This window comes from Neofelis nebulosa, chromosome 8 (assembly GCF_028018385.1).
Source record: "Neofelis nebulosa isolate mNeoNeb1 chromosome 8, mNeoNeb1.pri, whole genome shotgun sequence".
Classification (NCBI taxonomy): Eukaryota; Metazoa; Chordata; class Mammalia; order Carnivora; family Felidae; genus Neofelis; species Neofelis nebulosa.
Genome location: NC_080789.1, coordinates 75,502,433 through 75,528,228, shown reverse-complemented (window position 1 = coordinate 75,528,228; position 25,796 = coordinate 75,502,433). Strand labels below are relative to the sequence as shown.

Below are 25,796 nucleotides of genomic sequence, written 5' to 3'. Positions count from 1 at the left end.
CCTGAAGAGCCGCTCTGTCTGATTGGGTTGTTGAAGACGTTAGGAAAACTGTGGATTCCCCCGAGGAAGAGCGACACCTCTGAATGCCTGTAGCCTTGGGAGGCATGCTAAATCTTCCAGGCCAGGCAAACATCGGGGAGCTACAGACAGCAGGGAAGGAAGGCTAACGCCCAGAGACGGGTAGAGCAGGGGTTTCCCAGGGCACCGAGAGAGGACAGATGATTTGCTGTCAATTGCAGGTTTACCAGAGCAGAGTGCTGTCCTCACCACTAGCCTGTCCCTACCACCAAGGGTCAACAGAACCCTGACTGGGCAAAACAAAGGAACAGCACACCACACCTAAGGGGGACCAAACAACTAGAGGAAGGAAGACAATGCGGAATAATTCATGGGGGCTCCTAGCAAAATAGAATTACCAGACTAGAGAAGACCATGAGTTTCACAAACAATAACAATAGCCCTTAAGGAGATTCCATTAACACCTAAAACCTCTAGGCAACCAAAAACTATTACATAAAATAAAAATAAATAAAAATGAAAATAAAAACAATTATGTAGGTTAATGATTAGTGTCCAGAAAAAAATAAATGGAAGAAATACCTTAAAACACAGATCACAAAGAAAAAGAGATAGTGTATCTTTTAGAATTCAGTAGCAAATACAGAAACCATTGTAGCTAGTTTAAGCAGAAAGCAGAAAGAGGGAGGTGGGTGCTTACAAAATTGTGAGTAGGTGCCAGATTACCCCCCACCAAGAACTAGCCCACTCACTTTCTACCTCTGCTACAATCAAGAAGACAAGGAACTGAACAAGGGATCCACTGCCCCAACTGCAGATTCCAGGAACCACCTCGGCTGGAGCAGTGCCCTGTGTCCTGCCTCCCAACACCCACAGCTAGTGCCAGATGCTGGGGCCCTGTCACTGCTGCCACTGGGAAAACGAGGGTTTCTACGACTATAGGCCTGATTCCTTCTTACTCCACCTTGGGCCTGGTTCATATGCTTGGTGGGAGAGCCACGTTAAATGTGCAACCCAAGCTGAAAGAAAGTCTGACAAATGTGTTCTTTGCTTTTCTCAGGTCCAACGTACACAAAAACATATTAAAAGGAGTCATATTATCTCCCATATATAATGTACTGTACATTTGTCACTATTTTTGTCTGTCTGGCAAATTCTCTCACAATACTGTCCTTCACAAATTCCACGATGCACACTTTTTCACAATTAAATATCTCTGAAATCAGATGCTTCTGACTCTCACTGACATCTTAGATTACCCCCATTTCAGGGTCATCCAAAGGGGAAAGTAAATGTTCAATAAACGTTGGTTATTACAGTTACTAACCTCATTTAAAAAGAGGGAGATTAATGGCTGTTTGACATTTTAAAATTGGCTGAGCATCTCATTATGGTTATAAAATAGGATAGATAACTTTTATTTTGTACCATGATGCTCACACAGAGCAATCTGTACATTTTATATCCATGATTTGCAAATACAAATTCCCAACCATCAGTATCTGCACAGTAACTGGCAAATCAAATCCCCAACACAGCGATAACACAACCAATTCTGAGGTTATAAAGAGAACGTGAACTGATTTTGAAGTAAGGCGCAGTCAATGCTTAGGAAAAATTACAAACGGCAATATAGAAAAATTGTTACATGTTGATAATTTTAATTTAAATTTTTATAAAAGATTCCATATCAGCTGGGAAATAAATAAATGTGGAGATAATATGCAAAACGGTGTCATTATTCTTTAGCTAAAAAAGATTTGGATTTGAAAGAAGAAATAAACGTTAGCTTCTAAAAAAAGACACTATTCTTGAGGGACATGGCGTATATTTCATACATAAGAGTAATCCACTTTTAAATTTTAGAAGCGCTATTTTAACTGTATTAAAAATTAGCGATAATGGGTGTCTGGGTGGCTCAGTCAGTTAAGCGGCAGACTTCCGCTCAGGTCATGATCTCACAGTTCCTGGCTTCAAGCCCCACATCCGGCTCACAGCCTGGAGCCTGCTTTGGGTCGTTATGTCTCCTCTCTCTCTGCCCCTTCCCCGCTCATGCTCTCTCTCTTTCAAAAATACATAAATATTTTTAAAAAGAGTTATTGCTAACCTTTCTGGATGAGATCTTTAGAGATGTACGGTATTTTTTTTTTCCCGGTTGGGAAACTAGCCCCAGTACAAGGAGAGACAGAAGAACGCAGCAGCCCCTCCAAACTGGTAGGTAGCAGGTTTAACAAACAAGGGGATTTACTTACGAGGCTTGTCTCTGGCGGCCGCAAGACGGGTAGATCACCACACCTGCCTGCCCGAATCTTAAGTTTACGTAGAAGCCTTACCTGGGTTCAGTCTCCAATATCACGCAGAGAGTCTCAACAACACGTAACCCTCTCAAGGCTATGTCCTTGAAACACAGAAACAGCTCCGGCTGTGGTAACGTGGGCAAAACATAACATTGCAAGGACTGGGGAGGCGGCTGGGGAGTCTCTGATTGCCCGGATCTAGCTCTTGGGTCAATCAGAGGTCATGTCCTCTAGATGACTTCCCCCAACATAATTTAAAATGAAAGTCTTTTAAGAGAACTGCCTCTTTTACATATTCATTTGAACTATTTAAATCAGATCAACTCTAGCTGAGCCTTCAGCGTTTTATTTATTTTTTTTTTTATGTTTTACTTTTGAGCCTTAAGCATTTTAGAAGGTAAAACAGACACCGGACTTCGTGTTCCGCACAAACACACACGGTGCTCGGACCTTATGACAGACCTCTAATTGGCCTTGCAGTCAGGCCTCTAATAGGCGTGAAGACACCCAGATCTTTCCAGTCAGAGCACTTACCAAGCTGTTATGTAAGTGCTACATTTATTCTCTCTCTCCACTCAGAGGACAAGCATCAACTCAGTCTTGCTATTTTTTTGTCCCTAGTACCTGGCCCAGGGCATTCTAATAAACATTTATTGAATAAGTTGTCAAATGAATGGTTGAGCAATAGTCCTATGGAAAAAAAAAAAAAAAAAAACAAAAACAAAAAAAAAAAAACACTCTAAGGGTATTGAAATTCAAAATAGTCCTAAAAATGTCTCTCAGGTCTTATCATAGTATTTTCCTCCAGGAAAGGAGGCAAAATTACAAAGTAGCTGACTTCCTCTTTACAGGAAAATCCCTTCTTTAAAACAAAAGAAATATATACTTCATTGTGAAGTATAGCACACATACATAAAATAAGAGAAATACATGTACAGTTTAACTTAGGACCCAGATTGAGAAGTAGAACATTTCTAGGACCCCAAAAACACCTCCACACCCCCCTCTACATTCCCAACTCACCTCCTACAATACCTGCCAGTGACCACCCTCTCTATTTCTTCTCTAGATAACCAAAGTCACTATTGTCCTAATATTTGTGGGAATAATTTTTGTTTTACCATCTATGTTCACATGCCTAAACTACATAGTTTGATTCAACTATTTACTTTTTTTTAAGTTTATTTGTTTTGAGAGAGAGAGTGGAGGAGGGACAGAGATACTGGGGAACAGAAGGTCTGAAGCAGGCTTTGTGCTGACAGCAGAGAGCGGAATGCTGGGCTTAAACCCATAAACGGTGAGATCATGACCTGAGCTGAAGTAGAACACTCAAGCCACTGAGCCACCCAGGCATTCCTGATTTAATTCTTTCAATAGTGAGTTCCTTTGGTTCATCAAGAGTAGGTTATGATTCAAACTATTCAAGAATATATCATGTCTAATGAGCAAAAACTGGATTGCATATGAAGTGGATAACAAAAAAAAAATGCCTTTCCTTATATCACACACAGATAAAACAAAATTTTACAAATACTAACAATTTTCATAATTAGAAAAAGGGCAAGAGAATAAAAACAATTCAGAGCAACATGTTTATTGAAGCCGTAGCTAAGCTTTCATTTACAAGCAAATATACTCAAAGGGAAAAAAAAAAATCACAAGACAATATTTTCAAATGTTATACCATCTACATAAAAATTAAACTTGCAGAATTTACAAATTAATATTCTGAGCAGACCGATAAATTATACATCCTTTTGCAAAATCCAATCTACAGCATTTAAAAATTCATACAGTTACAAGGTAAGACATTCTTTACAATCTACTTATTTACATACCTTTTCCCACCGCAAATGATAGAGCTCTCATAACTACCAAGGTTTGCAAACACAGTGTATTTAAAATATATTTAGCAGCATATAAAAAAATTAGATAAAAGGGGAAGGAAATACTATTAAATAAAAATGAAATTAAAAGGTGATAATAGAAACAACTCCATAGGAAAATAGATCAAAATATATTTCTGTTAGGACATCAAAATTGTCTTCCATCGCAGAATGTATGCACAGCACTAATAAAACAATTTAACAGCATTTTAGTCCTGAGCACAGAATATAGCACAGCTGTAAAACTTTGGTCAATACAAGTAAACATCAACATTTAACACAAACTGTTTAACATTTTCTGTTAGTAGAGGACGGTCAATTCCACCTTATGCAAAATCATCAATCATATTCTCCTATCTTATTTTTTTCCATTATATTAAAAGAGCTTCGAAATTTGGGAACCCTCTATAGACTGATATAAATACCAGACAGACGGACCACAATTTGACTAACATTCCCAGTATGTTTAAATATATAAATCATCTGAACAGACTATATGACGAATTACCAATGGGTTGCATTGTATTCTGGGGGTTTTCTGTCACAAAAGCAGTCATCTTACAATTCAAATAATTTTAAGGTGTTTTTTAATAGCTAGGCACAAAAATCCAGCCACAATAAAGTGTGAATCAAGCAGTATACCGATTATAGGATATATATGTTTGGGAGATATTAAAATTAAGCACACAGGCTAGTACACAATTTTATTAGAATACCATTTATATTCAGCAGTTGGATTCAGATATATTTTCCAGTTAATCCGATTCATAAATTTTCGCCTATTAGGCAACTTTTCCATAATGAACGTACAGAGTATTATCACAGTATTCAGTTTATGACTATCTTCACTCATGTTTAATTACTGGCAATATCTTCCCCCAGATCTCCTATGTCAGAGATCTGACCATCTTGCAAATTGCGAGCCTTCCAAATTCTCACAGTTCGATCACTATGGAACAAATTAAAAATGAACACGTGAAAAGAGGCAGGAAGATAAAGAAATAGCTTTTAGAATTACTGTGAAAACATTTTCTGAAGAGGACTTTAATATATGTAAGTAAAAATATACATTGTCCCATAAGTATATCAAACAGATACACATAATAATATTAAAAATAATTCATATTATCAAGGGCTTACTATATGGCAGGCATTGTTAGTATGTGCCCTTTATATATAAATACATTCAATTCTCTTTAACTACCATAGAGATAGATAATGCTATTATCCCATTTATATTGATGAGCAAATTTAGGTCCAGAGAGGTTAAGTAATTGGCTCAAAATTACAAAGTACATGACAGAACCAAGATTTCGATCTAGGCAGTTTGGTTCCAGGGCCCCACCTCCTAATCACTACACTGGATCTGCACTCATTATTTCAAAAAATAATATGCGATACAACATTGGTCAGAGATCTTCAGGCACAACAGCCCAGAGTAAGGTTACAGTAAGGCTTCTGGGAAGGGAAGAGATTGGAGCAGGGATTCCAGGAATTGGTGAATTTGGCAAGAGTCAGAATTATGTTCACATGAAATCAGCGTAAGCCCGTGGAAAAAGCAAGAGGCTACTGAGAAGTGGACTAATACTCCACTATCATGGAACATAGAAGATTCAAAGTGTTTCTGAGAAAACTTGTTTTTGTTCACCCACCATGTGGGTACTGGGGAATAGTCATTAAACAATCATATTTCTTACTGTATTTCTCATAGCTTTAAGGGAGTGTTAGTTTTCTCCAATTATTTAATAAACTCAAAGCTAAAAGAAAGAGTTTCCATAGAATTTCATAGTTAAAAGGCATTTCAGAGATTATGCAGTCCATTTCAAGGATAAAGAGAGTTTAGTTACCTATCCAATGTAACATAGTAAAGGGCAGAGGTGAGCCTCGGATCCAGGCTTTCTAGTTTTTAATCAATAATCTCTGTTCTCCCTAAGAGTTCTTATTAACAAGCAAAAAAGAAACTTTCTTTTTCTTTTTTTAAATCTATATAAGATGATAGATGTTAACTAAATTTATTGTGATAATCATTTTACAATATATGTAAGTCAAATTACTATGCTATATACCTTAAACTTACACAATGCTGTATTTCAATTATATCTCAATAAAACTGGGGGAAAATAATAGTCTTCTCACCAACCCACACAGCATATGTATATTGGTAACAGCAAGGGGATATGTTCCTTCATCCACCTACTCATCTACCCATTCATTTATTCAGCCATCCACTCAACAAATACTTATTGAGAACTTGCTATGTTCCAGGCAATATTCTAGGTGCTTGGGACAATTCTTAAAAACAAACAGATAAATAACAAAACCCTCTTCTGTTGTAGCTTCACATTCTAACAAGAGAAGATAGACAGTAAATCATAATAATTAAATTATGAAGTTTATTAGAAAGTAATCCATGTTATAGAAAAAGAAAAGACTGCATGGTAAAGGGAATTGGGTGCTAGGTGATAGAAGGGTTTCAATTTTAAATACAATGGCAAGGTTACTCTTAGTGAGAAAGAAGGACATTGGAAGAGAGTCAGGATCTCTGAAGGCAAAGCATTCTGGGTAAAGGGAGCATTCTGTACTATGGCTGAAATGAGGTGATGTGTTCAAGGACCAGTAAAGAGGTTACTGGGGACTACAAAACAAGGAGCAAGTCTAGAAAGAGCAAGTGCTAAAAGGAAATAGGGGACCAATGCAAGGTTTTGAGCAGAGAAGGAATATGATCTAATCTGTGTTTTAAAAGGATTATTCTGGCTTCTGTGTTGAGAGTAGACTACATATGAACAAGGTACCTTGTTTAGGAGCTACTAGTAATAATCAGTTCTTGTAGTAATCCAAGAGCTGATGGCAATTAAAAACAGTGAGTTAGGGGCGCCTGGGTGGCGCAGTCGGTTAAGCGTCCGACTTCAGCCAGGTCACGATCTCGCGGTCCGTGAGTTCGAGCCCCGCGTCAGGCTCTGGGCTGATGGCTCGGAGCCTGGAGCCTGTTTCCGATTCTGTGTCTCCCTCTCTCTCTGCCCCTCCCCCGTTCATGCTCTGTCTCTCTCTGTCCCAAAAATAAAAAATAAAAAATGTTGAAAAAAAAAAAATTTAAAAACAGTGAGTTAGAAGATATGGTGAGAAGTGGTCAGATTCCAAATATAATTTAAAGGTAGAATACCAACAGGATTTGCTCAAGGACTGGCTATGGAGTATGAAAGGAAGGAATGAAAGTTTCTATCTAGCCTGATCAACAGAGAAGACAGAGATGCCAAAGGATGAGCAGGTTTCCTGGGAAGGTTGGGATTTCAGTTTAGGACATACTAAGTCTGAAATTATCAAATTTCCACTACTAGTCATAACCAAGTAATTTGAAGCAGGTTAGCTCTCCTGCTGCAAACAAAGTAAAAATCTGACAAAATATATGGAACAACTATTTTCAGATACTGGACCATAGGGGAGTACAGGGCTGTTGTCCCTGAGAAAAGGGAGAGGGGTGAGCTTCATGACAGCCCTGGCTGTTGCTTTGGAAACACTTCCCAGGGAGGAAGAACTCAAGCAGAAAACTACAGAAGCACTAAGTTGAAGAGATAGAAATAAAAACCTGGGGGATGTGGAGTAGTTGGAATTTTCAGGATCAAGGAGAGAGCTGTGCAGAAAGAACTATGGAGCTGTGGGAAAAAAAAACTCCATAAATCTATATAAGGGCCACTAATGTCTCTGAATACTAAGCTACACCATGAGTAGAGTAAGATTATAAGGCCAAGCAAAAACCCAAAAAACAAAAAGAAACAAACAAACAAAACAACAACAACAACAACAATAACAAACATCTAGTAGTGAGCTATAAATTGAACAATTCCCAGAGCCCACAGAGGGCTATGAGCTGTTCACATTCTGATCAGTAAGGAGATATCATCAAACACTTATGGTATTCAGTAGAAATCCAAGAATTAAAAATCGGCCTCAAAAAGATGAAGCTGAACCACAAGAAACTTAACTTCCTGACGAAGTCCAATGCTCTTTAGAAGAATACAACAAAATCCAGATCTTAAAACACAATATAATGTTCAACATCCAGTAAACTATTACTTGACAAAAAAGACACAGGTAAAATGAGCCCCATAATCATAAGAAAAATTAATCAATACTACAGATCCAGATTTATAAATAAATACATAAATAAATAAAAAGCAACAAATCTAGAAATATCAGATATGATGGAATTATTATATAAGGACTAAGTTATAAAATGCCTCAGTTTTCCCACCTGTAAAATCGAGATTATAATAATATTTACCTTCTAGAGTTCTTATGAAGATACATGAATTAATGCCTGGAAAGAACTTAGAACAATGCCTGGTAAATACTAAGCACTATACAAGTGTGTGCTAATTAACAAATAAGTGGAACTAATTTGAAAATAGCCTTTCTGACTTTATTGGCTATTTTCCTGATTTTTAAGTTACATAGTAAATACATTTGCATCTGGTGCACCATGGACATAATGAGAAAAAGTTCAGTTCTTCAAAAATAAGACTATATTGTGGAAGAGAGGTGTTACAGTAACATCATACTTCACCCACCAGACCTCAGTGATATATAATACTTTTATAGTCTTGTATTATGTGTCCCACAACTTTGGGAGGTATTCAGTCATTTTTCATAAATTACCAAGGACACAGAAAGTTTCCAAGAGAATAAACAAAAGTGGTGAGTCTTGAGAAAGTAATATATCTCGGAAATAACATCAATGAAGCACCAAAGGTAAGCACCTTAGAAAAACACAAAATAAATGAACTTTGAAGTACTTTGGAGATATGAGAAAGTAAATGTAAATGAAAAGAGGGATTTGATGAAAATAGCACAAATAAGAAGAGATGCCATAGAAATAGAGCAGAGGTTTCAAAATAAAATCAAGGTAATCATACATTTAAGATAGATGAATCAAGAAGGTGTTCTGATTAAATTAAAATGTGCAAAAATGACCAAAAGGAGATTTTCAAGATAGATATTCATGAGACATTATATTTTATTTGAATGAAACCAATGCCTCACATTCGGGTATATATATTTTCCTTTCCAAATTACTTATATAAATATTATGTCATTTTTATGGTCACAACAACTCTCCACTTCCTTCAAGCATCTTCTTAAATGTCACTTACTCAGGGAGGCCTTCACCCACCACCCTATTGTGTAACTCCCTCCCCACGACACTCTCTTCCCTGTACCCTGCTTTATTTTTCTTCCTAGGCACCTGTCACCATATAACATATTTTACTTATTTCTTGTCTTTTTTTCCCCTTAGAATGAAACTGGGGGTTTGGATCTGTTTTGTTCACAGGTCTTCCCAAGAGTCTGGAACAGTGCCCAACTTTGGAAATTCATCATGAATGAAAAAATAAGCAAATGAATCCAGCCTTCCTAAGAGGGAGGAACCAGATAGTATTACTATGTACTTATACAGCTGGGCCTTGAACAACACAGATTTGAACTATGAGGGTCCACTTACATGTGGATTTTTTAATAAACATAGCACAGTACTATAAATGTATTTTCTCTTCCTTACGATTTTCTTAATAACATTTTCTTTTCTCTAGCTTCCTTTATTGTAAGAATACAGTATTTAATACATATAAAATATAAAATATGTGTTAACTGACTATATTATCGGTAAGGTTTCCAGTCAACAGTAAGCTATTCTTAATTTAATTTGGGGGAAGTCAGAGTTATACCTGGATTTTCAACTCTGCAGGGGGCAGGGTCCCTAAGCCCACATTGTTCAAGAGTCAACTGTACTATAAACAGAGGTAGAAGGGGAACAGAGATTTTTTAAATGATTTGTTCTAAATGAGAAGAATAGCAAATTTGTTGACTTTCTTGAATTAGTCACCTATAAATGATTTTTTTAGTTAAAATCACCAGAGGAACATCTAGCATCAGACTTCCTAGTTAAGCTGAGTGCTAATACAGAAGTAACACTATTCTCATGTAATCTTGGGATTAAATGCAGTGACCAAGGTGCAAATCAGAAAATATGAATAAGAGATCTTAAATAGACATTACAATGACTGTAATAAAAGGGTTTCGTGTGTTCTATGTTTCCAGTTATTTACAACTTACAATATTTATTAAATCTGAACACAAACAGCCAATATAGAAAAAAATCACATAGGAAAAACTTACTCGGCTGCAGTAAAAATGTGGGTGGAATTAACACATATGGCATTGATAGGACTATCATGACCCTTCATTTCTCCGACTGGCACAAAAGTATCCATGTTCCAAAGCTTCAAAATGCCCCCTCTGCAGCCACTGAGCAAAACCGGGTGCCCTGGCACCACTCCTAGGGCACAGACCCAATCCTTATGTGCATTTGGAACTTGCTGGAGAAAGAAACAGAAATAAGCCGCTGAAGAGGAGCCTTCCAAAATGACAGTTTCACACCAAAGTAAGTTTCGAACATTTCTGTTGACAAAACAATATTTAGACCACTCAATGGCCTGGAAGCCATAAAGAAATTTTCTTTTTTTTTTTTTTATTTTTATTTTTATTTATTTTTGACAGAGAAAACACAAGTCGGGGAGGGGCAGAAAAAGAGGGAGACACAGAATCTGAAGCAGGCTCCAGGCTCTGAGCTGTCAGCACAGAGCCTGACGTGGGTCTTGAACCCACGAACCATGAGATCATGACCTGAGCCAGAGTCGGACGCTTAACTGACTGAGCCACCCAGATGCCCCACAAATCATTTTCCATGCAATCATTCTTAATGATTTAAAGAAATAAATTTGCAATTTGGTTTCCAATTTGCCTCAATTATTATCAGTGTTATCAATATTAAAACTTATAATATTAAAAGTCTTGAAGAATCTCAAAGACCCAGAAAGTACACAGAATTTTTCACATCACATTCTCTTCATGGGAGTTAAGTATCTCACCTTTCTCCAAAATGTATTTAATTCAACAAGTTTGAAAACTACCTGGTATGTAGATAATAAGGACCGCCTCATAAAATCACTGCCTTCAACCTTTAGTAGAGAACATGGAAGCCTAAGGCTTTTTGTAGAAAACTAAAGTAGAGCTCACATATATTTCATAATGAGTAAACAATACTTATACACTCAAATTATATGACTACATTTAGGTATAAATATATTTATATGAATAATATAAAAGTCACAACCATGAATGTATATCTATAAAAGCTTTTGAGGAGCTCCTGGGTGGCTCAGTAGTTTAAGCGTCCGACTTTGGCTCAAGTCATGATCTCACAGCCCATGAGTTCAAGCCCCATGTCGGCCTCTGTGCTGATAGCTTAGAGCCTGGAGCCTGCTTCAGATTGTGTGTCTCCCTCTCTCTCTGCCCCTCCTCAACTCATGCTCTGTCTCTGTCTCTGTCTCTCAAAAATAAATAAACATCAAAAAAAATTTTCTAAAGAAAGCTTTTGAAAGCAATATGTTCATCTGTTGCCAAGTTTGTTCTATTGACATTCATGCTACTTGTTCGTTTTGTTTTCAACTACTCTTATCTAGAAGGTATTATTCAACATTGAACGTTGCCCTTCTCATAATTTGTAACCCTGGTAGCTGAAGATGAAACACTCTTTGAGAGGCTCTTCAAGGTCTTATATAGACTACTGGTGGCTTTGAAGTACCCACTTCATCCCATGAAAGGTTTTATATTACCTGTAGAAGGTCTTTTTGAGCTAAGTCCCATTTCTTGATTCCATTATCTCTGGATCCACTAAATAGGTTATCCCCTTGTATGGTTAGCGCTTCAATGCCATCATAATGAGGGGGCTCAAAATTGTGGGTGGGACTCACAGTTCCCAGAGCCCCTTCAGTTACGTCAAACATCTAAAAAAGGAGAGAAAAGGGGGACATCCTATTTAAGTTATAAATAAGCACCTATATGTGTTCATACATAGAAACACATACACATGTATATTAACCAGATATGACTTGTTTTGTTACAATATTTTACTAATCAACTAAATTAACCTTGTATAAATGATTCAGGAAGAACCCAGGCCCTATATTCATGCTACTTTTGCTTATATGTCACATGCTTATATGTCTATAGGCTTTTTAGAAAGGCAACCAATTTTTTCATGTATGGTGAACAAACTATATGTTCAATAACAAAAATACTACATATCAATCCAGTTGAAAGTCAGAAAAATGATATGACTGTTATTTAGGCACTATAATGTAGCTCTGCAATCCTGGTGGCCATCTCAAAATTCCCCTCAAAGTTGCTATTCTAAACCTTCTACTCCACTCAGTTGTCATCATCTCTCTTAGCTATTGACCTTATGATTTCCTGAAAAGGGTCGCATGATCAAAAATAAACTTTCTGGACTCTTCCCTCCATTTCAAAAGTTTCCTTTTATTTTCAAACATTCTCTTACCCTTCTCTTCTTTTTAGAAGAATGTGTGCTTCCTGCTTCCCAGGGTTCACATCTTTGATATGGTTCTAACTCCTACCACCTCCATCACTTACCACCACTTCCCCCATCACTTTCCCTCTCCAAAGGGCCTGCTTCCTAAACAGACAGAAATACTCAAGTCTACCAAATACACAATACTCTCATTTTAACCACTCTATTTTCGTGTCACTAACCCACTTCTCATCTCTTAATCTTAGGTTCCAAAAAGAGTAGTTATACTTTTCCTATCTCCTTTGTTACTGCATTCTCTTTTTATTCCTATTGGTTCCTACAGGAATTCACAAGGCTGAGTCCTGTCAACCTCTGTCTCTTTGGTCACATCAACTACTCTAATTCCTGAACATCTGCTTCTTTCAAATGGCTCCCAAACCTGCATGTCTAGTCATAACTTATCTGGAGTTCTAGAATTGCCTTTCAAATGGCCTACTTGCCTATAGGAGGATGACTTCTCTTACTTAGTATCTCAAATTTAACATTTCCAGAATCAAATTGTGCATCTTCCCTCATCTGCTAATTTCATAAAATCTGAAGACCATACTAAACTCAGTGTAAAAGATGGTGACAATGAGACTTAAGCATTAGCTGGATGACTGAGCCAAACATCATTAAAATCCCTCCAAAACAATCTTCTATGAAAAATGAGAATATGGGATTAAATTATAAGACAATAAAATCAGGAACTATTGAATGAGGAAAAAGATCAAGAAGAAAAAGCAAAGGATAGGATTGTTAAAAAAGAAAACTGATTAAGAGCAAAGGGTCTTAGGTGCATCTGATACTTCATATCTATCATTTAATAGGAGAATATAATTCAACAACTCTATCATACACACTTTGATGTAATGATCCTTGGAGCCAGTGATGATTAGATCTTGTCCATTAGAAATCTGATCTACTGTAAGGCACATAACAGGGCCTAGGTGTCCTGTTAACTTTCCTGTAGACTGAAACCTTTAAAAAGAAAGAAAAATAATTTTGTTTGAAAATATTTCTTAATGGGTTGAGGTTAAGCCCCAACGTAAATAATCTACATTCTTTGATGAAACTGTTCACTAATGCTTCTTTTTTTAAACTTAGCTCCACCTCCATGCAACTCTTTTCAAATTAAGGGTCAAAATATAGCCAACCTAACCTATTCTACGACTGAAGTGTGAGGAATCCTAAATAAGTTATTCCAAAGTTACTGATGTCATTCAGACAGTAAACAAAATGGCAGCAAAACTTGCTAAAGACTAATTTTAAATGCAACCTAAGTCCAGATAAACCTTAATCTGTTAAATATCCGAACATGTTAAAATATATGACCAATGTTATTAGGTTCAATTTGGAATTTGATTAAAACAACTATATCACTTACATGACTACACAATCAATAAAAATATGGAAAAAGATTACTTTATATAAAACACATATATTCTCGCATATACACATACACAAATATGTACAACAATCATATATACATGTATGCACACACACACATATATATACTTATGCACACATATGTATATATGCACGTCAGAAAGTAAGTGGTCCATTTCATCAGTTATTATAAGGACTGAAAATGACCAGGACATATAGGTGACTGTAGAAAAATGTGTGATGTTAATTGTCAGGGGGTGACAATGAACCTTTGTTTCATAGTCCTACCTCAATCAAGCTGCTGGACTACAAAGACATATTTAACTTGTAGAGTTTCGTTTCTAGAAAATTATTTTCTTACTTTTTTATGATAAATCTACATTTAATCACATTGCTGAAATCAGCAGCTTTCAAAGGACCTAACTTTTCAGCAAAAACAGAAAGTGTAAAGATTTTTAAAAGCTGTTACCTTTTCTGCCTCATGTCATGACTTTGGGTATCTTCCTCCATGGTGTTTTGACTATGAGTGAAGTTTTAACATCTTCAAGAGTAAACCAAGTACTCACCTCTTTTCTCATTTTCTCAAACAAGCACTGTGTTCAATTTTCTACATTTTGTTTCTAAAGCAGACTCATGACTGTATTTCTTCTTTCTCTCTCATCTATTTATCTATAAATTATGTTTATTATTCTTTCTCAGTCATGTGTTAACATATTACAAGTTATAACGAGTTATTTTCAGTTTCTAAAATATCCTTTTTATTTATCACTGACAAATCCCTCTAGATGGGAGGCACTCTGTATTACCTGAATTACAAACTTCACTCAGTATCCTATAATTGCCTGTTTAATGGCCATTATCCTCCGTTACAAAATGAGCTCTAAGAAGGCAGACACCACATTTGTCTTGCTCAGCCTTTATTCCCAGCACCCACCATAGTCTTGGTGCAGTGCCTGACAGAACTGAAGTTGAAAAAATACTTAACTAATAAATGAACATTCCCTTGCTGCCAAAATTTTAAGAACTAGAAAAGAAGCTAAAATAAACACTCAACTGAGGGATAAAAGCTCACATTTCATGGCAAATAAAAATCAAATCAGAGATATAACACCTTACATTTCAATTTATCATTTTTTACCCATTTTATATTAATATTTAATCTCTTATATACATTTTATATTCATAAAACCCCTATAAAGATTTATGCCCCCAGTAATTAACTTAAGCTTATAAACTAAAAATTTTGAGATATAAAATGTTTAAGTGATGCTGCCCCTCCCCCCAAAACAACAACCACAACAACAACAACAACAAACTCTTTCAAACGTCCTGGTGAAACAGAATGAGAATCTTGATCTCTTCCCAGTAAACAACACATATTGTAGACAAATATTAAGAGAGGCTATTTTCCTTCGTATACTTTCTTTCTATTGATGGAGAATAAAAGAAAGGAAATTTTTGGATTTGCTAATGAGAAGAGAAGAGCCATTTAGGGGTGTTGGGCCAAACAGAAAAGCCTATTATTTTACATTAACTTCTGGGGTTATAAAAGTTAGATTTTACATGCACTAATATGTTATTAATGCCTGAAAATTGTACTTGCCGTATATAAGAAATACATTCTCTTAAAAATTCTACCTTTTAAGATCCCACATTCTGACAGCATTTCCAGAAGCTGCATAGAGGAAAGTGCCAGTTGGGTTTAGAGCAATTTGATTTATCTGGTTTTCTCCAGAAGGAATAGCTACTGTCCGGCTGGTACTTGCAGAACAGGCATCTCCAAGAGTAACTTGACCTGAAGACCTTAACAGGGACAAAACAAAGGGAAAAGTCACAATCCTGGATAAGAGTTCAGCTTACAGTTCCTTGAATTCCTAGGAAACTGGCTGTGGGCAAAAACAAGCTCTGTACCCTTTGGTCACCGTGTGAACAGTACCTGGCATGCAACCTCATGCACACATAGCTGGTACTTATAAACACATTTGATGAATAAGTGAATAAATGAATAACTAAAACAAGATGAAATGGCTTAAAATTCTTTTTTTTTTTTAATGTTTATTTTTGAGAGAGAAAGAGAGAAGCAGAGCATGAGCAGGGGAAGGGCAAAGACAGAGGGAGACACAGAATCTGAAGCAGGCTCCAGGCTCCCTCTGAGCTGTCAGCACAGAGCCTGACACGGGGCTGGAACTCACAAACCATGAAATCATGACCTGAGTGGAGTCAGACGCTTAACCGACTCTGCCACCGAGGAGCCCCAATGGCTTAAAATTCTTAATCTGTAAACCTATTATAAACCTAAGAATTCCAGAATTCTTAGGGATTCCTGAGTTAGGGATGACTAGAATATCATTCAAAAAATATTAGATGTTGGGGTGCCTAGCTAGCTCAATCGGCTAAGTGTCGGACACTTAATTGGGCTCAGGTCATGATCTCACAATGCACGAGATCAAGCCCCACTTCAGGCTCTGCTTGGGTTCTCCCTCTTCCTCTCTCTCTCTGCCCCTCCCCTGCTGGTACATTCTCTCTCTCTCTCTCTCTCTCTCTCAACATAAATAAACTTAAAAAAAAAAAAAGATTAGATGTCAAAGATAAAGAACAAAAAACTCAACAAATGATACAGTGCCACAAAGGTAATTCATTTTCCTATAGCTTCCAGAATGCCCCGAGGGCCAGGCCTACCAATATTCTTCTTATTTATTAAGTGTGCCTTTTGAATTAAAGACAATGAGGATTTTTCAAACCATTTTCAGTTTTGCTTACTCTAACCCAATCATATATGGAGTATTTCCAAGTGCTAAAGACTTAAACATAACTTATTTCTATTTCCTCAGATAAATTCTAAATAATAGATGTATTCTTAAATTTTGAAACATTTTCTCAGCTAACTTCTAAAATATCAAGTTATAATCAATCTTTTTAAATTTGCCTTTAGTGAGTCAACTGGATTGGCAGATTTCTAAGATACAGTGCTCCTTTTTCTATGAAATTTCCCTTAAGAAACTTGTGTTTAGTAGAATAAATTAATTAGTAGCTCTCAAAATACAAATTAGGACTTGAGTTAACATTTCCTCTACAAATTATAAAAATTACCCTTTCCTATGCTCCCTTTGTTTATTTAAAGAGTTCACCCCAATTTTAATTATGTAAAACTGTTTATCGATCTTATAGCAAAAAAGAATCATTATTTGCTCTTTATTTTAAAGACACATATAATGACACAGAAAACAAACTCATCCTCCAATTATCCAACCTAACCTACAGTTATGGAATTTGTGCTCACACAAAAGCAGTATAGGTTCTAACATGAACAAACAAAAAACTCTCAATATTTAATACCTGCTAAGTAAAGGTTACAAGTACTTCTTAACTATCTATAATGGTGATTTTAGCCATTTTCCGCAGAGTGGTATTCATTTGAAGCAAGTAATGTAAATCAGTATTACATCAAGTAATAAATACTATGAAAATGCAATACCTTAGTATTTGGGAGGGAGGAATATGAAATACATACTTAGTCACACATCAAATGCAATTTATTCCTTCCTGCTTAATACCAGGCTCCTATATTTCATTTTCTCAATAGTTTTTCCTTGTTATATTATCTATGTCCTAATTTTAACATCCTTTTGGAACTGGACAGTTATAAATAAATAAAAATGTATTCATAGTCCTATCTTTTCATATATGTTATACTATTTGCCCTTATGCTATTTGTCTTTAAATTACTTACGTCAGCGTTCGAATGCACTTTGCTGAATCTCTGATGTCCCACACCTTAATATAAGATGTGGACACAGTGAAGACCAAGCTTGTATAATTACAATATTTTACAGATACAACATTGTTGGGATGACCCCCCAATGACATTATCTCCTGCCCAGTCACCAGATTCCACACTTTACAAGTACGATCTAAAACAAACAAGAAAAGGAAAATACTGTCAATATGAACTAAATTAGGTTCTCTTAACAATAAAAATTACTTTAACAATCTTTCCCCTAGAAGAATGAAATAAAATAAGAAAAAAGTAATTATTCCACTAGCTGCAACAGACATCAACCCTCTGCATCAAGTTCAATGGCCAAGTACATATAAAGGATTGCATGAAAGCAAGGGATAGCTGGTGTATGTATTATGTGGTATTAAAAAAATAATTATATAAAACTTTGAAATAGTCATATCACAAGAGTCTTGCTTCAAATTTCCCCTGAATTTAAAATGGCATTCAGAAACCTCAAAAAGATTAGTATTTAACTCTTCAGAGCATTTGTAGTTCATTTCCAGTTGCCTACACTTGTACCAAAGGGGGTTAAGAATACAGGTTTGGAGATGAGTAGACCTGGGTTTCCAATCCTGATTCTTCCACTTACTACTAAGTTTATCTGGTGAAGTTATTTCATTTCTTGAATCCTCAGTTGCTTCATCTGTAAAATGAGGATGCAACATGTATCTCACTGGGGTTACCACGAGAATTAAATGAGATGTAATTTGTATAGTGTCTAGCATAGTCTCTGACATACGCTTAAGTGCTCAAGAAATGATGGTTTCCTACCCATCTTATTCTCTTTACCACAGTGTATGTACATTGTAATGATGTACATTTTTGTCAATTTTTATATAACTTGTATTACTAAGCTCAGGACCTTGCATACATTAAGTGCTCAGTTACTGAAGGGAGATGTATTTTCTCAACATTCTATTCATATAACATCAACAGAGGTTTTACTTTCTTCCCAACTATGCAATGATTTTCTATAATTCAGGAGTTGAACCAAATTATTTCTCAGGTTTTTATGGGTATTAAGCAGTTTGACTCTTCTTTTAAGCCTGTTAAAATGTAATCATTTCTTTTCATCTGTTAAATATCCATCTGAAACAACCACTAGTAAGTACCTTTTGATCCAGTGAAGAGGAGATCATCAGTAGAATCCACACAGAGCACAGCTTTTGTGTGCCCTTCAGCTATGTGAATACACTGCAGTGGAGAAGCTCTGATTCCTTTTGAAGCAGGAAATGGGTTGATTATGCCCCTGAGGTGGGGAAAAACAAGATTTACTTAAGTAGCTATATCATGAGACTAATTTTATTTTTCTCCTGACTTTAAGAAGCCTTTCTAACTAATTAATAGGAAAACTCAGACTGCTCCTTTGTCTCTTTTTAAAGCAAAAGGACAGAGACAAAATGTGAAATAGTAACAGTAGTGATGGAGTGCATCAACTAATGAGGCATCAGTCAGCAGCTGCCCTCTGCAAAGAGCAAAGCCTATGGCACACAGATCATCTTATCAACAAATACTCTTCAAAGTTGAATGCAGTAATATTGGGAGCTGTTTGAGTAGAGTGAATTCTGACAAATAAGAAAGTATAAATGATGGATAACTGGAAGTGTGACTCTGCTATGCTGAAATATGACTCTATGTCAAAAAGAACATTCTGGAGAAAGTATAACACATACCACCTAAAATACTGAAAAAAATTTTTCAAGTGAATTTGAAAAAAGATAGGAATGATCACATACACAGAAATTCTAAAGGGAGAATGGCTCAAAAATATCAAAAAAAAAAAAAATAAAGAAAAAACTCTAATAGTCTCCAAGAAGATTAAAAAAAGAAAAAAGAATGGGACTTTAAAAGAACAGTGAGGCTATTTAGGGAACTTTCTCATAAGTTTCATATTTCTGGAGTTTTTGCTTTGAGCTATGCACTATGGAAATGCAAAGTTTATCAAAACATTGTCCCTATCCTAAAGGAGTTTAAGACAGGATCTGAATTGAAACAGTTGTACTGAGAAGACTAAAGATGAGAGTGAATTATAACATAATAAATATATAAATTGGATATATCTTTGCTCAGAGCAGGAAGAAAAATTATTATGTAGAAATGTGTCCATTATATAAAATAGATGGCATAATATCAGAACAAATAACAGGAATAAAATAAAACTGTTTCTTTCCACCTTCTCAATGAAAGAGAACAATCTTCAAGATGCAATGGGCAGAAATGATTAAGAAGAAATGTAAGCCCAAGATAAGTTAGAACTGACAATAGAGACTTATTCATTGAATTCAAGTATTTCTGTGTTTAAATCATTATATCACAGGGTTTTGGAAGGATACAACATTGTTCACACAAAAATCATTGTTGGTACACTAAGATCAATAAGGGGCACAAAACATGTAGGCCCCTTTTTCCAAAAAGCAGGGGAAAAAGTAGACTTCAGGAATTACAGATGGGTAAGACTTCTTGTTGAGTCTCACAAGGGGAAATACTGAACAAATCATTATAAACACTTAAAAATAAATGCTCATCAATAAGAGGTAACACTAATCTCATGGGGGAAGTTCTTTGTAGGGTTAATAGCAAATTAGAGAAATATCATATTCATAACACATGTTTACTCCAAAAAGGTCCATTACATTAAGCCTTTCAAGTGATATCCTTGTGGACATGGTAGGTAAGAACAGAACAGTTGGAGTAAGGTAGTTCCATTGGTGGAGAGGCACACTTAAGGAGTCAATGTTCCTGTCAATTTCAAAGAAGACTTCAATATCTAGTCAATATTTCTCTAGCACAGAAAACAGAGCTGGCATATATACTAAACTGATATATTAAAGAACTGGACACTGGTATGTATTGCCTAGGAAAATGACAAACAAAATTTATTTGCTTTAAGTACCCACTTAACACTAAAATAATCATTGGATACAATTTAAAGATAAAATTTAAGTAGAAGATAGAACAAAATGCTTCAAGTAGTAAAAGCCTTAATAGTAGCCTAGATCTAAAAAGCTAAAGAGGGCATTATGCTAAGTGAAATAAGACAAAGATACATGCCATATTATCTCTCTTATACACACAATCTTAAAAATATACATTAAAAAACCCAATCTCATAGATACAAAGAATAGATTGGTAATTGTAAGGGTGGAAAGTGGGAGGTAGGAGAAATGGCTGAATTGCTTTCTGGGTTTATTTCAGTTTAAATAAATTGAAACACACACACACACACACACACACACACACACACACACACACACACTAATAGCCAAAGAGATTTTTTTTAATAGAATATAAGATCAATGAATCAACAATTTATGGTTCTTCTACAAGCACTTTCAATAACGTGTTCAATAGAAGTAAATATTTCAGAGGAAAGAACATAATAGAGTTACTATATTCTGCTGAGGGATCTGGAAGGAGGTTGAGTTCTAGATGATAGATTTGAAACACTGAAAAATTGGGACATTTTCAAAAATAGTAGAAGCAAAATGATCTGTAGACTACATCATATAAAGAGCAGATAATGAAACTAGACCTACTGAACTGATAGGAAAACATTCATTGGAGAGGATTCAATAGTAGGTTAAGGCACTGAATATTTAAAGAGCTGTCATATACACACAAAAAGAGATGTGCATGGATTAATTCAATTAATTAATTCCAGAAGATTAATTCTGGCAGAGCTCAAGAGGGCTGATGAATAGAAACATTAGGAGATAAATATAAGCTCAGGGCTAAAAGAAACAAACAAACTTTATTTTTAGAGTAGTTATTAATGATTTTGAAAAGTAGAAGTTGTTCATCGTCACTAGAAATGACACCAGGAATTGTTGCCACTGGATATGTAATTACAAAGTCCAATGTATTATTTGCATACATGTGTCAATTCTTGAAATTAATGCTCGGAATCTTGTTTGTAATCTAAGAAGTTAACCAAATTAAAACTGAAACAGAAGCAAAACTTCCCCCAAAAGTCTGAATCTCCGTTTTGAAAAATCCTACTGATATGAGTTCATATCTATGAACTGAAGCCATCGAATTAGAATTATAGCTTCAAATATTCAAAAGGTTTGATCTAATGCAAAGTCAGATGCTACTCTTACTTCTCAAACAAAATATGTATGTATGTATATTCCAATAAGCTGATTATAAAGAAAAAATCCATGTGACCAGCCTAAGGTATAAGAGTCTGTCATGTCAAAGTTTGTAATATTACAAAAGTAAATATTTGCCTCCAGTGACTTATGTATGACACAATTTTGGAGGGTAAGATGCCTTTTTTCATTTTTATATGTTTTAATATCATTGATTTTTCAGACTTCTGAAGAAAAATAATCTCATAATTAAATACAGCATTTTACTAGATACTGAAAAATGCTCTCCAGTATTCACAATATTAGTACTAATATTTTGTAGAGATTACCTCATACCAAAGATAATAGAAAAATACACAAATTGGAAACATACATCCATAGTATTTCTTTTAATATTAAAATTAATCTATTCACATTCTGAAATATAGAAATCAACTTTAAAATAGTTTAAGTTAAGGTTATATATTGCAAAGTTGTAAAACAACCTGAGTTGAAGGGGGAAAAAAGCTTATTCTTGTTCCATGCAAATCAGTAAAGTCTTGTAATAAATGAGATCAATTTCCTCTGCCTACCTTCTGGAGGATCTACTGATGATCAGCAAAATGGCCATAAACAGGAGAAACAAGTGCAAAAAGAGAGGAGACAAAATGATAAGTGGAAAGAGGAAATGATAGAAAGAGAGAAATTAAGGATCCAAAAAGAAAAAAAAACCCACAACATGAAAAATTCAACATTGTTATCTTTAAAACAGCATCTATCAGTAAAAATATATTTGTTATTTTAGAAAAGCTCCTTTAGTTTCTATTTCTTTTTATATTTTATGTATCATAGTATCTTTTGTGCCCCCCTTGCATATATTTTTTCTTCATCACAAAGCTTTCCATAAACTTTTTACTTATAATCATTAAGCCAATAACAACAACAAAAATACCTTATTTACCTCCCACACTTTGAAAGACTGAAACATTTAATCACTGAGGAGCAATGATATCAATATTCATAGAACTTAAATTATTCCAAATAAAAGATTTAGATTATAGACAGAGAACAAGCATCACAACTTTCTGTGCTATTATACAAAAAAGGTTTGCCAGTTCTTGGTCTAAAAGGGATGACAAAAATATATTAAAATTAATATGTTTAAAAATATTAGTATGTTTATACGGTTTACAACTGGTTATGCATACAAAAGTGAGATATGCTTATAGTTTCTCAGAAGGCATTTTAGAACATCAATGAAATGCCAGAATGTAGGAAAGATAGAAAGAAAGTACCTGTGTACCTCCGACAGAGAGGAGTCACTTTCATCAGACCTACAGTGAAAGAGTTAGAATTATGAGGAAAAAGAACACAGATGTCAACAGGTAAAGACACTGGGACTGAACTGAAAACTGACAGTATGAATAATAGGAATATAGCAAACATTTCCTTTATTGTGAATGCCCCACTTTTCTATTTGCACTGGATATCTGCAAATATACAGCTGTATCTGGCAATATATTTGATTCTTATGTTTTCTACTAAGACTTTGGGTGGGATAAAAACTTTCTATTACTAATCCACAGAAAACATATTATTCCTCACTTCTAAAATTAATGCCCCGAAGAGGAACAATATCAAGTAAGTAAAATACATCACTTTAAGATTCTTTCTATTTAATTTGATTAGTACTAGAACATTTTTCCCATTTAAACAGCTATTAATGAATTTTTATCCATCTTGATAATTACTTTGGATTTAGATTCTAATGTGGAAACTGCACAAATGCATTTTATGTTTACATGGAAAGCAAACTACCCAGAATTCAATAACCTTTTATTTTGACTTATCTCAAAAACAGTTTCCTAATGAGGGAGTCCCTTAGTAATATGAGACTTTAGTGAGATTTTAAAAATAGGTGAGCCACTACTGTCAGCCATACCCTGAAACCTCCACGACTGACAATAAGTTGGGTTCTTATAAAAACCTATTGAAGAGTGCCTGGGTGGCTCAGTCAGTTGAGTGCCAAACTCTCGATTTTAGCTTAGGTAATTATCTTATGGTTCATGGAAATAAGCCACACATTGGGCTCCACACTGACAGCATGGAGCCTGCTTGGGATTCTCTCTTTCCCTCTCTCCCTCTGTCCCTCCCCTGTCCGTTCTCTCTCTCTCTCTCTCTCTCTCTCTCTCTCAAAATAAATAAATTTTTAAAAAAAGAAAAAGAAAATCTACTCAGTTTGTTTATTAGGCTTGGGGAAAAAAACAGAGTGAATACTGACATGGAACATAACCAAAAACTATCTATGGGATCTACTTCCAGCTGGTGAAATATGCTAGCCTCAAAAAGAAAGTGATTCAAAGGTAGGTGAGTCTTTGAAAGTGTAGTCACTTATTCTGAGTTTTAGCTTATAGAGATGACAACAGCGTCAAATTACTGGTAGCTTATAAAATATTTCAGTAGAAAATATAAAACTATGACTAGATTGTCAAAATTATCAAAATACTGACAAAATTTTATGACTGTGAATGTACAGACAAAATTTAGTAAACCTTCATATCACTAGTGAAAATTGACTTCCCGAAGGCATTCTTAACGTTCTTCTATTCTTTTCTCAATTAAATGGAAAGTATGACTTAACAATGTTAGAGAATTTTTTCAATAACATGAAGTATTTATCTATCTAGATCACTTTAAAGGGTAGATCATCTACTGATTAAACTATATTAAAATCTAACTTTAAAAACTTTGTCCATACATTAAGCAGATTAAAAATTCTTTCAAAATGTGTGCTTCTCTAAGTCTACAGAGACATCTGGCATGTTCTGAACATGCCAGACAGATCTTAAATAGCATCCTACAAATCTCAGAAATTGTTGATCTACACAGGGAGATTACAGCATTGAAAACAACAGGGGTGGGAGACTGGATATGAAGTACATACATCCACTATGCTACCATTCAAAATCAAAGCAGATAAGTCAGAGTTAATAAATATTTTATGGCAGGACTGTTAGTATGAATTCTTGCAAGAGAGATTCTGGCTCGATGTGGGAATACTTTCTCACTTCAAATTTAATGCAAATTATAATTTTCACAGGCTTCCAACTTCTCTTCCTCCACAATCCACCTCAGTCCTAACCCCCTCCACCCAAATACGAGCTGTCTTTATTTTATTTTATTACTGACTTTTTGTGGTGGATTTGTGTCAAACCACCAAATGCTAACAACATTTTACACATATAACAATGGACTTTGTAAGCTGTTATATGCACTGAAGGTAAAATAAGTTGCCTCTTTTCAACTCAGGCTATCTGGACTAGAGGCTTTTAGTATCCCAACAAATTTAAACTTAGAGTGGTCTCAAAGATATTTGAATTCTAATTTGCATAGAAATGAAAAGGCAAGACAAGTGCTGAAAGTTTAGCAATGCAAATCTACAACAGGGAAAAATGTTCAGCAGGAAAATAATTTTCTCTAATCTTTTCTATATTGTTCATTTCCTGTTGGAAAAACACATCAAATATGGCCAGAGTTCACAAGTCAGACTTCATCTCCCACACAAAGAGATGGCTAAATGTGTTCTGCAGACTCTATTGAAAGGTTCAGACTACGGTAATAAATAGAGGGGCTCTTTTCCATAAAGACTTACTTATCCTGCTGAACTGATGTGTTTCCCTGAGAAACAGTAAGACGGTTAAAAACATTCAGTTCATTACGGGGCCGGCTTGGTGGGGAAGAAGGAGGTGAAAGACTAGCCTCTGAGGTTCCAGAATCTGAGCTACAAGAAAAAAAGAACATTAAATAGGTGGTTTTAATCAGTTATGATTTGTTAGGAATGTTATAAGAAACATGCTTTTTTAAAAAAGCTTTTCATTAGAGAATTTCTTCTTCCTCTCTTCCTTTTTTGTAAGATAAAATACACTCTGAACAATTTAATTAAAAAAAAAAAAA

General features: G+C 35.2%; 1 protein-coding gene and 1 long non-coding RNA gene across 11 annotated transcripts in view; one reads left to right on the top strand and one right to left on the bottom strand.

Moving 5' to 3' along the window:
- Positions 1 to 2,043: 2,043 nt before the first annotated feature.
- LOC131519767 (uncharacterized) lies at positions 2,044 to 9,726 on the top strand. 2 transcript variants are annotated; one of them, XR_009265781.1, is made up of 3 exons: positions 2,044 to 2,232; positions 5,084 to 5,254; positions 9,528 to 9,726. It is a non-coding gene; the product is annotated as an uncharacterized LOC131519767 (long non-coding RNA). The 2 variants fall into 2 exon arrangements; XR_009265782.1 differs by having other exon boundaries at positions 9,492 to 9,726.
- Positions 3,894 to 25,796, bottom strand: part of KIF21A (kinesin family member 21A) — a 151,383-nt gene continuing 129,480 nt past the window's right edge. For 4 of the 9 annotated variants that reach the window (XM_058743108.1, XM_058743110.1, XM_058743111.1 and 1 more), the window contains 10 exons: positions 25,495 to 25,623; positions 23,138 to 23,176; positions 22,436 to 22,450; positions 18,885 to 19,021; positions 17,722 to 17,902; positions 15,630 to 15,794; positions 13,466 to 13,583; positions 11,869 to 12,039; positions 10,370 to 10,569; positions 3,894 to 5,150 (listed from right to left, as the gene is read on the bottom strand). In XM_058743108.1, the coding sequence (XP_058599091.1) occupies positions 5,057 to 5,150; positions 10,370 to 10,569; positions 11,869 to 12,039; positions 13,466 to 13,583; positions 15,630 to 15,794; positions 17,722 to 17,902; positions 18,885 to 19,021; positions 22,436 to 22,450; positions 23,138 to 23,176; positions 25,495 to 25,623 (1,249 nt within the window). In that variant the 3' untranslated portion in view covers positions 3,894 to 5,056. Of the gene's footprint in view, positions 5,151 to 10,369; positions 10,570 to 11,868; positions 12,040 to 13,465; positions 13,584 to 15,629; positions 15,795 to 17,721; positions 17,903 to 18,884; positions 19,027 to 22,435; positions 22,451 to 23,130; positions 23,177 to 25,494; positions 25,624 to 25,796 lie in introns of all 9 variants that reach the window. The other 5 variants (XM_058743112.1, XM_058743116.1, XM_058743114.1 and 2 more) reach the window with 3 other exon arrangements.